Here is a 17,916-nt window from a genome sequence, read left to right on the forward strand (position 1 = left end):
TGTGGAACATGTATCTGGCATTCTTCAGGTATTGTTCACGTTGTGTTGTCAAGGCAACGAAACACAATTCAGTGTTCAATGATTTATTCATCTCCATACAAAAAGGTAGAAAAGTAGAAAATAATCACATTTATACCAAGCATTCACTATAGTTACAAACTATTTACAATATTTGTCCACACTTAACATCATCACATCTATTCGATCCATTTTCGAAATCTACTTATCTTAAATTAAACCTAGAAATTGTAAATGATGACATTATCAGTTTAAGTGACATATTCATCCGTTTTGCTATTGAACAAAACAATGCTTTGTGAAAGTGTAAACAATATTTTTACAAGTCCGATATATACAAAAGTTATGAGATTTCTTAATATAAATACGACTGATAATACTTCGTGATAACGAAATGCATGTATTTACAATATACAAAAATATGCACAAGCAATAATCATATTGTCCAAGGCAAAACAATAAACGTGGCTGATTTAAAAACGGAAGATATAAGACTTATTCTGGCCATGAATATTAAGATTGTTAAACAAAATACCCATTTAAATTTTGAATTTATATGTTAAAAAAAATAGCTTTACTTTTTTGCTCGTTCAAAAAATAGTTTTGAAATCCTATGAATGTTCTGTAAAAAGAATGATCAGTTGCAAAAATAGTTGTGTAAATTCTTTTGATAATTGTCAAAACCTCTCCTGTTAGTTTCCCTTCGTGCCTTTTGCCTTCATGGTAGGTAATATGTATCTATATATCAAACCAGCTGACGTCATCACAGTTGCAGATGTGATGTAATGTAGTATTGCACGATTAAGCTGAGCACAGTGAGCAGCGAGCAGCGAGCAGCAAGCAGCAAGCTTAAGCCGCTTAGCGCCTCGGTGAGCAAGAGGACCATGCTTTTTAAATATTGCTAAAGCATGCTATTTTATCGAGACATTGGCTATTGCCTTTTTCAAGTTAAAATTAAAATGCTGTTCGTCCGCATACACCATATAAGTTCTTTACGTTAATGCTTTTTCAAACAGAGAAGATTTTTTTAAGTACTAAATGTAACATTTTGATAACTTATATACATTTGTAATATTTCAAATACAGGCCAATAAGCTGATTCGTTATCTAAAAGCAGCCTATATTGTCTCTGAAATATATTTGTAAACATCATACGTTTCTCAAGCAATCATCAATTAAAACATGGACCAACTTCCCCAAAAACATCTGCTAAAAGAATTTAGCGAGATTATCATTGCCCGTATAGAATGATTTGTATTGCAATGAGAGAGCATAGCAACGGCTCAGTGACTCGTTAAGAATGATACAGAATGTCATGGCGGCCCTCAAGAATAGTGCCTTACTTGTTTAAGTCATGTCCAAAGGCGAACATATACACCATATAAATCAGTACATATTACACATCGAACATGCTGCATGTACCAAACATGTGATAATATACAATATAATGTATTACAAGTCAACACTGGACTTTCAGTGGTATAGTTTAGCTGTTCATAATGTACATTGTGTTGGTCAAATGTACATGTAAAAAAACGATGACGCTACACTACAGTGGAACCTTTACAATCCGGGATCCAGGGCATCAACGGAAGCCGGGCATAACTAGACGTAAACAACGGCTTCCAAAAGATTGATTGTCTGAAGTACGTATTTTCAGGAATGTCAAGAATTGTACAACAGATGAAACGCTCTTTCATGGTTGGTCAGTTCTCTGCTCTTATGAATTTGCCACAAGAAAGTCATTATTCCCACATATGGCTAATGAGGATTTGTTCAACTGTGACGTGTTGATGAACTGACAACGGTATTGACCTCTGGGTATCGGTTGGACTGAGTGCGTGAGTGAGTATGGCTTTACGCCGCTTTTAGCAATATTCCAGCAATATCACGGCGGGGACACCAGAAATGGGAATCGAACCCGATCTTCGGCGTGAAGAGCGAACGCTTTAACCACTAGGCTGCCCGACCGCCGCATCGGTTGGACTGATTCGGACATATGTTTGTACTGGCATGAGAATGACCCATGTTAAAATGTTCATCAACAATCGTTGATCATCATTCAAACCCACTTACCCCTTTCATAATTGAAGTGACCTTCAATCCAGCATTCAAAATATTTGTCATATCCAAATAATTGCAACCCGTTCGAGTTCACAAACTAAAGCCACCTTGTGTTGTGCCTTATACAAACTTGTATTATCAAATCATCTTGATCAATCCAAAGCATTTTCGCTACATGTAAACCTTCTTCAACCATTGGGGATCTTTAGTCCTCCTAGAATGTATCTTCTGGTCCTTCTTGAGTATGTGACTTGCATCAAATCAGCTCACTGCACCTTACCTTACTCCCCGAAGGCCTTGAGCAGCAACCATGCAAGAATAAGATGTACTCTTCTTCATCCCAACGGAGAATATATATATACTATGTGAGACGTCTTCTACGAACCTCTAAGACATTATTTATGATAAACTCTATATGGTACAACGTTTGATTCATGCGCACATGTACAGGGTATTATTCTCTTTCATTCTCGTTCACGGGGCAACTACTTCTGTGGTGCGTCCGAGCACATACAGTGAGATTCTGGACAATTACCGACAGCGCAGTTGAGGCTACACCACTCCCACATATCTGGTCTCTCAATCCACACACCCACAGGGGTGCACATCCTTTCGATGGGGACCTCCCCTCGGTTGGGATTAATGTTGGGGATGAAGTTAGGTCCCCCTGCTCCTGCTGCTGCGTTGATTGGCTTATCTGCACCAAATGCTCCATAGTCGCCATCTTTAGAGTCAAAAGGGGATTCAGGAGGCAGAATGTCATCAGGGTGGTAGGGTAGGGGGTCCGGATCTCCCCCAAGCCAGTATGGAAGATGGGAGAAAGGTCGGTCCCTTCTTCCGAAGTATATCCACCAGGGGAATGTTTCTGATGTCTGGGTTGGCGTTAACGTTGTTGAGGGGACCGTTGTAGTAGTCGTAGTTGTTGTTGCTGTAGTTGTTGTCGTAGGTAAAGGAGTGGTTGTTGTAGTTGTGGTTGTAGTGGTTGTAGGAGCAGATTGTCCCGATTTCTTTGTAACAAACCTGTTGCTTGTGTCGCTGTCATCTATAGAGCTGTCGTTGATCTTGCTGAAGACCTTCCATAATCCAGCGGCAAGACTGTCCGCAGGTGCTCGCACCCACCACGGCAACATCTTTGGAGGCAGCTTCTTGACAGAGGGGAGAGGGGTGACGGTGACTCGGGTGATGTTGGTGCGGTGCTTCGACAACCATTTCCAGAAGTTGACTGGCTTCTTTGTCTTCGGTTCGGGTGTGGTGACGGGTCTGGTGGGCAGGGTGGCTTCTGTTGGACGGGGGGTGGACAAAGGGGTAGGCCAGGTGGCACGTTCCGGCACCTCGCCGTCGGGAAATCCCAGTGGCTTGGGGGTTGTTCGGGGGTAGACCGGGAAGCGTGGGATTGGCTGGATTGGAGGTCGGGGTTGGGGTGGGAATGGGGGGAACAGAGGTGGTTGAGGTGCCTCCGGGTAGAATGGTGGTTGGGGAGGGAGGATTGGGTGTTGTGGGGGTTGTTGGGGAAAGAATGGAGGTTGAGGCGGAAACTGGGGAGGATGCTGAGGAGGGAAAAGAGGATGTCTTGGGAACTGAGGTGGTTCTGGAGGATATGAAGGGGGCGTTGGAGGTTCGAAGGGAGGTTGTGGAGGTTCGAAAGGAGGTTGAGGCGGTTGGACTGGAGGTTCGAAAGGAGGCTCGTACGGCGGCTCTGGTGTCTCGACAGGAGGTTCCGGGGCATCTGGGTAGAAAGGTTCCTCTGGCCAACCAGGTCCTCCGTTACCAGGGTTGATGGAGATGTCAGAACAGGCGTAGAACTGTTCCTGTTTCCCACACCCAATACAGGATGTTCCGTCTGGATCCTGGCCCCAACTGTTAGCTGAATTGAAAAATAGTAATGTTACGTCAGTGAAACATGTCATAAGCTCTCGTCACGAATGATTAATAAATTAATTATAGCGAAATCTAACGTTCGTATCCGTTTTCCATATTCGTGATTTCCAGCCACTTGCTCAAGACGCTCCATTTCTTAATATAATCTTAGGGTGATGTGGACTAGCCAAATGGTTAATGACCGCCTCCGTGGTCTAGTGGTCCAGCGTCCACCCGGAGAGAGGAAGGTCCGGGGTTCGAACCCCGGCCGCGTCATACCTAAAGACGTCAAAAGATGGCACTTGTTGTTACCCTGTCTGGCGCTCTACACTAAGGGGCTAAAACAAGGATTGGTCGGCACGGAGTCAGTAGACTGTGTCTGAGTGGAGTATTCATGTTAAACTGTGGCATGGTATCTCAGTGGGCTAGCACTATAAATCAGCTTCCGTCCGGACTAGTACAAGCAGTCACACACACACACACACACACACACACACACACACACACACACACACATGCATGCACGTCGCTATATAAGTGCAATAATCTTGGACGCGAATTTTTATGCATTGGCTAGTCCCCAGTTCCTTTTAATATAGCTGACTATATTATGAAGTGAGAGGGTAAAAGGTACGCTTGTCGTTCGGGAATATTTAATGGATCGCTTGGTCAGGCCCTATGACTTTATCAACTAACCCCGACGTCGTGAATCGTTGTTCATAATATCAATCATTGGTTTATCATGCCCAGTCTCATTCATTTACTGGCCGGTACCATATAGTTGATGAGTGCGGTGCTAAACGATAAAAAGACCACTAAGTCACATGTTTCCCCACAATGATTGAAATATTTTTGCACCGTACGGGGCGGTGGGGTAGCCTAGTGGTTAAAGCATTCGTTTGTGATGCAGAAGACCCGGGCTCGATTCCCGACATGTGTGGAATGTTTGGAGCCCATTTCTGGTGTCCCCCGCCGTGATATTGCTGGAATATTGCTAAAAGCGGCGTAAAACCAAACTCACTCACTCACTCATGTTTAGTACAAGCTGTAATTCAATATCTAGGAGAAAGTGTCCTAGTTGGAGAATTTGTTCCCAATCCCATTCACTTTTTGTGAATAAAATATGTTTAAATCAAATCAAAGTTAAATCTTTACTATAGGTAGTCTAGCATGACATAACAGATGAGTGAGTGAGTGAGTGAGTATGGATTTACGCCGCTTTTAGCAATATTCCAGCAATATCACGGCGGGGGCGCCTTCATGTTGCTTGAATATTGCTAACAGCGGCGTAAAAACATACTCACTCACTCTTGCACCTTCGAGACACCGAGCTAAATAACATTCGATGCATATGTCCATTGCCTTACCAACGTTCCACTTCCATTGAAACAGACAGTTCCGGCAGCTAATCCCCCATGGAAGTTTGACCTTCACGGTGTACGTCCCTATCTTGTACGGCTCCGGGAGGTACCACCTTGTCTCCCCTTCCTCCGTCTCTAGGATGTGCTTGTCTAGGCATGCGTGAGAAACCTCCCGGAAGTTACCGTTGCCATCCGTCTCTATATCATCTTCATCCGGGTCATCGTAGGGACAGAGTCTGAATTCGTACCAACCTCTGTGATTGGCTGTGACGTCAGTGGTCACTTCGATGACATCACCTTCATTGTATTCCCGCGTTGGGGTACCACTGTAATATCTTCCTCCCCTCTCGTGAGCACGTGGAACGGGGTCCCATGGATCTCCACAAACACCGCACGTGCCCCCAAATCTGTTCCACAGTTGCTGTAAAGTAAAAACAAAGAAACATGATTCTGAAATATTTGTTGAACTTATTTCCAGGTGGCACGGGTGGCCCAGTCGTCTAAGCCGCCGCGATTCGCTGTGCACGTGAAACCTGTCTTGCTCGTGGCGGGATATAAGGGATTTCTTCTCCTGCTGAGAAATTTATTTCCAAATAAGGCTGGCTACATAGTATTTTATGAAGATCTCGTGGACCAGTTAGATCAACATTCTGACATGGAGGTAGAATAAAATTATGCATTCGTTCATTTAAAAGGGGGCACGGGTGGCCCAGGCGTCTAAGGCGCCGCGATTCGCTGTGCAGAGTTGGAAATAAATTTCTCAGCAGGAGAAGAAATTCCTTATACCCCGCCACGAGCAAGACAGGTTGCACGTGGATTCCTGAGAGGCAGAATAAATCACTTATAACTCGCTTCGAAGCAAAAAGCCGCATCCTTTCTGGTTAAAACATATTCTATTCAGCTTGAAATGAGTTGGGAACAAGTTATCCAACTTAGTACTCCCTCTCCGCATCCTTTGTCCGAGTCGACCGCCTCCGTGGTCTAGTGGTAGAGCGTCCGCCCTGAGAGCGGAAGGTCCGGGGTTCGATCCCCGGTCGCGTCATACCAAAAGACGTTAAAAGATGGTACTTGTTGTAACCCTGTCTGGCCCTCGACATTAAGGGGCTAAAATAAGGACTGGTCGGCTCGGAGTCAGTATACTGTGTCTGCGTGGGGTATGCATGTTAAACTGCGGCATGGTATCTCAGTGAGCTAGCACTATAAATCGGCATCAGTCCGGACTAGTACAAGTAGCCACACACACACACACACACACACACGTGCATGCACGTCGCTATATAAGTGCAATAATATTGGACGCGACGTTAAACCCAATTTCACCTCACCACCTTTCGATATTGTTCAGAAAATGGCCATGCGGACTCTGTCACTTGATGACCATTTTGGAATCAGGATTGTAATAGCAATCCTTATTGTAGATAAACCATGACAAATATGAACGGGTATTGAGTCTAGCACTTAAGTTTCTTTCAAGGGAAATGAACCGCATCCGTGGCGTAGTGGGTAAAGCGTCTGCCCGGACAGTGTAAGGTCGTGGTTCTTTCCCCTGGTCACGTCATAGCAAACGACGTTAAAAGTTAGTACTTGTTGTTACCCTGACTGGCGCTCGACATGAGGCTAAAACAAAGAATGGTCGGCTCGAAGTCAGAATACTGTGTCTCGGTGGGGTATTCAAGTTAGCAGTAGATAGCAGTAGTTAGCAGTAGTTAGCAGTAGCAAACCACAGATCTAGCATCGTGCTTGTGCAATAATCTTGTACGTGACGTTGAACACCATTTCACCCCACATTACGTTCAAGGGAAACACTCCGAAGAATGCTACAATGAGAGTAAGTAATGCTGCAGATGACCTCGCGTTTGTCTTTGACCTTCTTGAAGGTTAAACAGCAATACCCATAAAGGCCATGACCTTTACCTGTACATACAATAAAAGCAGGAAGCCGAAACAATTCGTTATTTGATCAATAGTCTGTCATCATTACATATTGTAACAAGCTTTCCCGGATCAAAACAGGAGCTTCCCGAAATATAAAGAAATGCCTCACAAGCAAACATCTTAAGTCCACGCCAAACCGCTCCATCACTTAGATGAGGCCAGTGGCTACTTTGTCAACATTATATTTGCTTAAAGAATTAAACGAGGTCGAGATGACACGTTAGGAATCGTAGAAAATACAGAGGATACCACATTTAGTCAAATTGGCCAAATAACGATGTAAATGAAAGGCCAATTGTTCCCCAGTGTAATAGTTCCGCGTGGATACAATTCCGCGGGTGTTTATTTCTCTCTGCACCGGGAGTGTGTAAACGTGTCAGGCTTTGGGGCATTAATGATTTCAATCGAGTTTTCCTTTTGGTCAATCAAATGCTACGTGTGGCGTTCTGATCTCTTTCCAAGGTCAAGATTTGTGGGTCATGGATATGACATGTTTTTATATCTTAGCTGACAATGCCGATGTGACTTTAAATATTAACTCACTCTCTATATCTTAGCTGAACAAGTTTGATTGCTGCTGAAGATCGCTCTCAACAATATTCAGTCTATATCATGGTGTGTAATCGTGTCTGGGCTTGGCAAACCAGTGGTTGATATAATGAGCACCGATCCACTATGTCGCCACTTCAGGCACAGTTAGGTGATCTGGGATCCGTTCTAGCCCGGAATCCCCTCTGGGGACTATGTATTGTTGCACACTACGCACGTTTACATACCACACTCATGAAGCTCATACCATGTTGTAACATTCCGTGCCACAGAACTCTTTTTCAATAGAATCCCGGTTCGCTCCGATCATGTTTCTAGGTTTGTCAGCACCATACCCATGCTCGTTGGTTTCACCGAAGTGGTAAACGTCTGAGACCTGCATCACTTCGGGCTTTCCTCCCACATTAAGCTGACACGCCGTGATATGACTGGGATACTGTTAAAAGCGGCGTTAAACCCAACTCACTCGCTCACTCACTCTTTTTCAATATAAGCGACAAATACCATTTCCATAAACATTTAAAATCTCTTCTAAACGCTGGATCTATTGTACGACCCCGACTACACAATAACAAAGTGCTTATGAAGCTATTTCAAATAGTGATAACACCAGGTGCCCGTATCCTGCCTCGCCGGTGGCACCCGTTACAAACACATGCAAAGGCAAGTCATCAGTACATATGACAAAACATGTGAACATATGCTACAACTCTAAACAGGGAATTGCATCTGACATCACCACATCGAAAACACAAATGATTTTCATATGTTAACCCAAATTACTGGTATTTGAAAGTTTATCTGTAATGGGGGCGGTCGGGTAGCCTAGTGGTTAAAGCGACCGCTCGTCACGCCATAGACCCGGGTTCAATTCCCGACATGGTCACAATGTGTGAAGCCCATATCTGGTGTCCCCCGCCGTGATATTGCTGGAATATTGCTAAAAGCGGCGTAAAACCATACTCACTCATCTGTTATGTCATGCCAGACTACCTATAGTAATGAGAAAGATTCGGATGATCCTTAACTTTGATTTGATTTAAACATATTTTATTCACAAAATGTGAATGGGATTGGGAACAAATTCACCTAGGACACTTTCTCCTAGATATTGATTTACAGCTTGTACTAAACATGAGTGAGTGAGTGAGTTTAGTTTTACGCCGCTTTTAGCAATATTCCAGCAATATCACGGCGGGGGACACCAGAAATGGGCTTCACACATTGTACCCATGTCGGGATTCGAACCCGGGTCTTCGGCGTGACGAGCGAACTCTTTAACCACTAGGCTACCCGTCCGCCCCGTACTAATCGTGAACGGAATAGGAGGAAAGAAAAGACTATAAAAGATAAGTGACGAGTGAGAACAATATAGTTTCCATAATTCTCTTAGTATTACGTATATAACACATATGTACACAATTGAATATTTATATGTTATCTTGTCCTGGTAAATCCCCAATTCCACTGAATATCAAATTGAGATGAGTTGGTGTATCTTCGGCTACACTGCTTATGTTTCTAAGTATAATTTCTGCTTCTTCATTAAACAAGTCACATTCAAAGTAAAAATGATATGCAATTCACATTTACTTCCACATAAACATTATGCCGTGTCCTTAATCCCTAGTCCACATAAGTCATAGGTTAACTGACTAACCTTATGTCTTAGCACAGTGTTAACGTATCTTTCTTTGAGTGAGTGAGTGAGTTTGGTTTTACGCCGCTTTTAGCAATATTCCAGCAATATCACGGCGGGGGACACCAGAAATGGGCTTCACACATTGTACCCATGTCGGGAATCGAACCCGGGTCTTCGGCGTGACGAGCGAACGCTTTAACCACTAGGCTACCCGACCGCCCCTATCTTTCTTTGAGTGGTGTAGAACATACACCACTCCAATGCAGTGGTTTCTCCCGGCATAATTGAGCGTTATTCTACACTGGACTGTTATTCCAAAATTGCAGCAAAATGTGGCATCGAACATGTACCATTGTTGTGCAAAGGGAATGCTTCAAGAACAAGACTGCCCTATCCTTTATGGCTTAGCAAGGCTTCTGTAAAACCCTAACAATTTTTTACATGGAGGTGCAGTAGAGTAGTCTTGTTTTTTAAGCTTTAGGGTTGTCCCGCTGTAGTCCCGCGTTCCCGTAGTCCATGTGTGCAATAAGTTAGTGAGTGAGCGAGTGAGTTTGGTTTAACGCCGCTTTTAACAGTATTCCAGTTATATCACGGCGTGTCAGCTTAATGTTGGAGCAAAGCCCGAAGTGATGCAGGTCTCAGACGTTTACCACTTCGGTGAAACCCACGAGCATGGATGTGATGCTGACAAACCTAGAAACAGAATCGGGGCGAACCGGGATTCGAACCCACAATCATAGTTTCTGGCGTGCCCAAGGGACGCAACTCTGCACAGCAAATCGCGGCGCCTTAGACGACTTGGCCACCCATGCCCCCTTTTCCAAAACAGATGAAACAGAACAAGTTATATGAATGAATCAGTGATGACACCAGGTGTTCGCGAGAAAGGATAATTATGTCCTGCCCTACCGGTAGAACCCGCTATTCGCTCACATGTAAACAATCGAGTCTTGACCAGACAATCCAGTGACTGAGCACCTGGACATGCAGTATAATATGTTTATAACGAACACGCTTACAACGAACTGACGGATATAACGAATTTATTTTGGGGTCGCGGACATTTGGTGTACATATTCCGTATATATGCGTATATCGAACAACGCACGAATTAGTGGCCCCTGAGAGTTCGTTATAACCGTAGTTCGTTATAACCGTAGTTTACTGCGTATTTTGAAACCAAAACTTTAAAAGTCTGTCGGTATTTCATATCCATTGAGACGGCAGTAGCCTTGTGGGTAAAGCGTTTAGTCATCGCGCCAAAGACCAAGTTTCGATTCCCCACATGGGTACACGATGTGAAGCAAATTTCTTATGTCCCCCACGATATTAAAAGCGGCGTAAAAACATTTTCGGATCAATAATGGGACGATGTAAGGTCGAATTCACCTGTTTTATTTTCGCAACATCAGCGTGTACTTTCATGAAGTGCCATTTTTAAATTTTTAAATTTACACAAAGCCATTCTATACAAACCCAAGCACAAAATAATACAACAAATACAGGTTTTTGTCTTCGTCCTAAACCAGAGATCCACACTTGGAAAACAAATATTTTTTTATGACGTCTCCTTCAGAAGGAAATCAGCGAGACACGTTGTTCAACCACAGACGCCTTCGTTGACAGCACCACCGTCAGTTTAGGTAGGTATAAAAAGTTTGTGAATGTGCATAAATTCAGCAACGCTTTCCACCCTGCCTGCGTTAAGAATAAGTGCGTTAAAGCCTCGACATTCGTCAAGTAGCATGGCGCTCAAACACACTTGTCGAACTGGATAAAAAGACTTGTTATCCTCTGCACGTTCTCTCAAACAGCCTCCGTATCATTAATTCTATTTTGAGACAGACTTTGGTAAATATGCTCACAGGAGTGAACATCAAATGTGGCTAATAATGTTGTTTTTAATCGCCTTAGTGCTTCATACAGCCGTGTACATTCTTTCGTTCTTTCAAGCGTACGTGTTTGTCAACGTTAGGAAAGTAATGCTACATAGAATAGTTCCCTAAGCTGTGTGTTTCAACAGTGTTGCCAATGTTGTAGGGATTAAGCTTTGTCTAAATTTGTACCATACAAGATGAGGAACATGGCATGATGGAAATGATGATATGAGTGTGAAATATATATATTTTTTAAAAGATACATCTGTATGTGGATGTGTAAACAAACACAAGTTTTTAAAAAAGTGTCCTTGAGCATTATTTTGAGTTACGTTTCGAGATCATGTACTGTTCGTGAAAGTGAGTGAGTGAGTGAGGTTTTACGCCGCTATTAGCAATATTCCAGCAATATCACGGCGGGGGACACCAGAAATGGGCTTCACACATTGTACCCATGTCGGGAATCGAACCCGGGTCTTCGGCGTGACGAGCTAACGCTTTAACCACTAGGCTACCCGACCGCCCCTGTTCGTGAAAGATTAAAATTTGCGACCACGTTATTGCAGTGTACGCATGCCTATTCCCGTTCGTGATCAAATAGGTCGTGGAAGTGAAGAGGGCCTTGTTGGTAATGGGCCTTGTTGGCAACAGGCCTTGTTGGTAATGGGCCTTGCTGGTAATGGGCCTTGTTGGTAATGGGCCTTGTTGGTAATGGGCCTTGTTGGTAACAGGCCTTGTTGGTAATGGGCCTTGCTGGTAATGGGCCTTGTTGGTAATGGGCCTTGTTGTAATGGGCCTTGTTGGTAATGGGCCTTGCTGGTAATGGGCCTTGGTAATGGGCCTTGCTGGTAATGGGCCTTGGTAATGGGCCTTGTTGGTAATGGGCCTTGCTGGTAATGGGCCTTGCTGCTCTATACACTTCTGTACACGGTCGAACCTCATTGTGTCGAACCTGGATGTGTCGAATTCTCGGTTGTCTCGAACTCATTTAAGAGACCAAAATATCCAAATTAAGCATACAATTCCCTTTATCCCTCGAATCCCTGATAGCTGGAACTTTTTTTCCAGGTTCCCACGAGTTCGACACTACGAGGTTCGCGGGGGATATATTTTCCTTGGCAAAAGATGAACTATTTTTCCTATAGCGGAGGGGGCACGGGTGGCCCAGTCGTCTAAGGCGACGTGATTCGCTGTGCAGAGTTGCGTCCCTTGGGCACGCCAGAAACCTATGATTGTGGGTTCGAATCCCGGTTCGCCCCGATTATGTTTCTAGGTTTGTCAGCACCATACCCGTGCTCGTGGGTTTCACCGAAGTGATAAACGTCTAAGATCTGGATCACTTCGGGCTTTCCTCCCACATCAAGCTGACAAGCCGCGATATAACTTGAATACTGTTAAGGCGGCGTTAAACCCAACTCACTCACTCACTCCTATAGCGGAAAAGGCTGTGGGTAGCGTTTTTCGTGTATGCGCGCTTCTACTTTTAATGCCAATTACATAGTGCTACCTTTAGCCCTCGGAGGTACAATGCTAAACCCTGACATGGATATCCCTCTCAGACACATTATACTGACCCCGAGCCGAACAGTCCTTGTCTCATTCCCGTAATGCCGAGCTCCAGGCAGGTAAACAACAAGTACCATTAAACTGACGATAAGATATAATTGTACATGTATGTACGTGTACACTGGCTATCATTTTAATATTATACCAGCCATACGTTTGAAAGAAATATGCGAACCCCATGTGTAGAGCGTGATTTTTATGTACCAAGTTCACACTATGCACTACATTTTTCAGCCGTCAGAAAACCTGGCACATCTAAAGAAGAAACATCTAATTGTTCGTTTAAGTTGGACAGGAGTGGGTAGGTTGGGTTAACCACCGGTTAGGACACTATTCCAGTCGTATCAGCTTAAGGTGGGAGGGAAGCCAGAAGTGTGTGAGTGAGTATGGTTTTACGCCGCTTTTAGCAATATTCCAGCAATATCACGGCATGGGACACCAGAAATGGGCTTCGCACATTGTGCCAATGTCGGGAATCGAACCCGGGTCTTCTGCGTGACGAGCGAACGCTTTAACCACTAGGCTACCCGACCGCCCCGGAAAGCTAGAATCAGTGCAGGTCTTAGATGTTTACCACTTAAACTCTCAAGCAAGGGTACGATGGTGACAAACCTGGAAACTTAATCGGGAGAAATCGATACTCGAGAAGATTACAACAAAATGTTCCAGTTGGAATTGTTATTTGGGGTTTGAGATATATCGAATAATGTACGAGACAAAACCATACTGATTGTTTGAGGTCATCATTCACAGTGATAGAAAGCGCTTACAGTGACCAAGACCCGCGAAGGGGTAGAATAGGTCTCTAGTAACCAATGCTTGTCGTAAGAGGCGACTAACGGGATCGGGTGGCCAGGCTTGCTGACCTGGTTGATGCATGTCATCGTATCCCAATTGCGGAGATCAATGCTCATGATATCAATCACTGGACTCCCATGTCCAATTAATTATGTACAGACTTAATTATTTACAGACCGCCTTCATATAGCTGGAGTATTGCTGAGTCTGGCGTTAAACAGCAAACAAACAAACAGTGATCAAATGCGGGAGACTCCATCCGTCCCATCCGTGTGTAGGTCAAATGTCTTAGAGTGTCCAGTCTGTAATTGCCCGGATGGGAACTGTTTCCCTATTAATTACCACTATGTCCAAATCCAGCTTAAGCTGTTAATACCTCCCACTTTCCTAACTGGCGTGCTAACAGCCTTGTTGATCATGCTGGGCAGAACATTCCCAGTGAACAACTGGCATTCGTTGTACCAAAGCCACACACCTTTCTACAAGGTTGGTGCGAAAAAGGAAATGTCCACGAATTCTGATTTGTTGAATGAGACAAATTCGAAATTGTTGCTCATCCTTGGCGTGTATTTGCATCTAGAGACCTTGTTTGCCCACACAATCAGAGCCACCGTAGGATTATAGGAAACAGACCCTGTCTAAACATATTATTTGTTAGTCAAACAATTGGAGTCAAACATACGGGAGCCCATCTGCGACTCAACTGAGTCAAACTGCCAACTGCTCTCTTTGCATGATGCTTGTAAGACATTGTGAACTTATGCAGTGTAAGAACTCCATATGTTCTTTTGGGATATTGACGTATTTATGCATGGAACTAGTTCGTCCATTACTAATGATGTCTCGCATCAGTTCAATGGGGATTCGACGTTCTACATCACCGTGTGACAACATTATCTAATCGAACTTTCGTTTCTCCTTTTCTGCTTCAGTTAAGTTTAATGGGAGAGAATCGCGATGACGTATTAGTGTCTGATGTATCATGACATTATTTATATCAATTTCTGGCGTATGACGACATTCTCAATATCATGACGTTATCAATAATAGTTTCTGGTGTATCCCAACATGATCAATATTAGCTACTGTGTATGACGGCGTTATCAATATTTGTGCCTGGTGTATCACAGCGTTATCAACATTAGTTTCAGTGTATGACGGCGTTATCAATATTTGTGCCTGGTGTATCACAGCGTTATCAACATTAGTTTCAGTGTATGACGACGTTATCAATATTAGTGCCTGGTGTATCACAGCGTTATCAATATTGGTTACTGTATATGGCGGCGTTATCAATATTAGTGTCTGGTGTATCACAGCGTTATTAATATTAGTTTCAGTGTACGACGACGTTATCAATATTAGTTTCTGTGTATGACGGCGTTATCAATAATAGTGTCTGGTGTATCACAGCGTTATCAATATTTGTTTCAGTGTATGACGACGTTATAAAATATTAGTTTCAGTGTATGACGACGTTATCAATATTAGTTACTGTGTATGACAGCGTTATCAATATTAGTTTCAGTGTATGACGACGTTATCAATATTAGTTTCAGTGTATGACGACGTTATCAATATCAGTTTCTGTGTATGACGACGTTATCGACACTAGTTTCAGTGTATGACAACGTTATCAATATTAGTGTCTGGTGTATCACAGCGTTATCAATATTAGTTTCAGTGTATGACGACGTTATCAATATTAGTTTCTGTGTATGACGGCGTTGTCAATATTAGTGTCTGTATATGGCGACATTGTCAATAATAGTTTCTGGTGTATCCCAACATTATCAATAACGTTTCGGAGTATATGCCTACTGCTTCATCAGGTGAATGAATGGTATGAGGAAGAGAGCATATACATGTATATGTACGTGTAAGAATAAAAAAGCTCAACGTTGACATCCATAAATTCTCTTCCTTATAACCAGAAACCTATGATTGTGGTTTCGATTCCCGGTTCGCCTCGATTATGTTTCTAGGTTTGTCAGCACCATACCCGTGCTCGTGGGTTTCACCAAAGTGGTAAAAGTCTAAGACCTGCATCACTTCGGGCTTTCCTCCCACATTAAGCTGACACGCCGTGATGTAACTGGAATAATGTTAAAAGCGGGGTTAAACCAAACTCACCCACTCACTCACTCACTCTTCCTTATAATAGTATATTTCATTGTTAGTTTCCTTACATTTCGTTCACAATAATGGTGACTCTCTCATCCAATTTTGAAAACGTTGAGGGATATTCAAAATCATAATGTAAAAGGTATATTAAGTTTTGGTTGAAGAGAATGTTCAAGTGTTTCGGGAATCGGGAATGGTGGTTGGAGCCGTTTCAAAACAATGTTGGCGAATTCTTTAAGTTAAAGTTTTTTATTTCTTGACAATACATCAATACATTCAACCCCCAAGGATAATGCACAATTAAATTACTTTCAAGGCTTAGAATGTGCCCCTTCTCTTCAAAGCTAGCACTGTACAAATTCAAATGAGAGAAAATACTTTCCCATCGTGTGATCTCGACTTTTAGATATTGTATGAATGTGACCTCAGATAAAATCCCCAGCATAACAACAATCATATCAATTCGAAAAGAAGAACATGAATCCAAAGAACAAAATGACAATAATGATTTCTGAAGAACAATGGAAAATTTAACAATTTTCCTTTTGCACTTAAAATAGACACCAAACCTTCCACGGTATTCATGCAAGTTTTTGAGGTGTATTTGCAGCTAGAAATGGCAATAATAATTCTGTTTCTATTCATTAAAAAAAAATATTCTGACAACTTACACCACAAAAATCGTATTTTTTGCTTTGCACTCGAAGTAAATACTGTACTGTTTAACCGCAGGGAAATATGTAAACGTTTTCTTACAATGATGCTGCGGCCATACCTGTCCCACCCTATACTAACTACATATTCGCCCCAATCATTCAGGAAATCACAAAGCCTGTGAAAGAACAAGTCAAAGGGGACATAGCTCGTTTGCATCTTGAAGAACGTTGTTTGTGATGGAAAGGACATTGCTGTTGGCTTAGTATTGCGTAAAACAACCCTAAGCTGTGGTGGATTTATACCAGTGTATAAGGGCGGGAGAAGGCTTGTGAAGTATGGCCATTGGTAAACATGTGTTAAGAAGTAAGCGATCAAGAGAATTTTCCTGATGATACAAGTTTGTTTTTATCATAGTCGCGTTAACCCACATTACAACATCGTGGTGAAGAAGTCGAAATTGGATTAAAATGACTGGCGAGAAAGCATTGTGAATTTGTGGAAAATTTTGACAATATCGCCCGGAGTTAATTTTTGTCTGATTTTGAATTTGCAGACGGTTGCTAAACAGTGACATTTAACACAAATATATTCCAGAATGTTTGCGACCGGGTGAATATGAAATATTTTTCGAGGTTTTGAAGTCTGGAACTGTGAGTTATATGGATTGGAATTGTAGCAATTGTTTCAAGTGTCAAAACGATTATGAGGATGAGTAAAGATTGTTTGTTTAGAGGGGATTTATTCTCTACGCAAATAACAGCTGTGGTAGCACACGAGTGTATTGTGTTGAAAGGGTCGTGTTAGAAACAAGAAAACCTGGAAAACGAATAAATGCCATCATTCCATGAATTGACATGTCCAGGTCGTATTTTTAATATTCTTGATATTATTTTTGTAATGTACCCTCTATCGCCATTGTTTATTGGCATGTCATGGGTATCCTGTAGGAAGTTTGGCATTCCACTTTTAGCAATGAGAGTGAGTATGGGTTTACACCGCTTTTAGCAATATTCCAGCAATATCACGTCGGGGCCACCAACAATAGGCTTAACACATTGTACCCATGTCGGGAATCGAACCCGGGTCTTCGGCGTGACGAGCGAACGCTTTAACCACTAGGCTACCCGACCGCCCCCTTTTAGCTATGAGAGGCGGTAGAGTAGCCTAGTTGTTAAAGCGTTCGCTCGACACGGGTACGATTCCCCACGTGGGTACAATATGTGAAGCCCATTTCTGATGTCCCCTGCCGTGATATTGTTAACGCCCGTGTGTAACCAAACACATTCGTCATGTTCATATTGATACTGTGGCAATGTAAGGTTGATTTCATCTATTTTGATTTCACTTAAAATGAACATCAAGCATGCAGGGTATGAAAATATGGTGCGAAAAGCGGCTTAAACACTACTCAACACTTAGATTGGAAACAAATAGTTAGGCCCACGCGTGATACCTGGATGTTGACTCT

General features: G+C 42.9%; 1 protein-coding gene across 1 annotated transcript in view; it reads right to left on the reverse strand.

Annotated features, from left to right (window-relative positions):
• Positions 1–73: 73 nt before the first annotated feature.
• LOC124122467 overlaps positions 74–17,916 on the reverse strand; it is a 30,859-nt gene continuing 13,016 nt past the window's right edge. The window contains exons 2-3 of the mRNA XM_046485508.2: positions 5,307–5,721; positions 74–3,946 (exon numbers count right to left, since the gene is read on the reverse strand). Coding sequence (XP_046341464.2) covers positions 2,568–3,946; positions 5,307–5,721 — 1,794 coding nt within the window. The 3' untranslated portion in view covers positions 74–2,567. The remainder of the gene's footprint in view (positions 3,947–5,306; positions 5,722–17,916) is intronic.

Source organism: Haliotis rufescens, unplaced genomic scaffold, assembly GCF_023055435.1.
Source record: "Haliotis rufescens isolate VD_foot unplaced genomic scaffold, xgHalRufe1.0.p SCAF_14, whole genome shotgun sequence".
Lineage (NCBI taxonomy): Eukaryota > Metazoa > Mollusca > Gastropoda > Lepetellida > Haliotidae > Haliotis > Haliotis rufescens.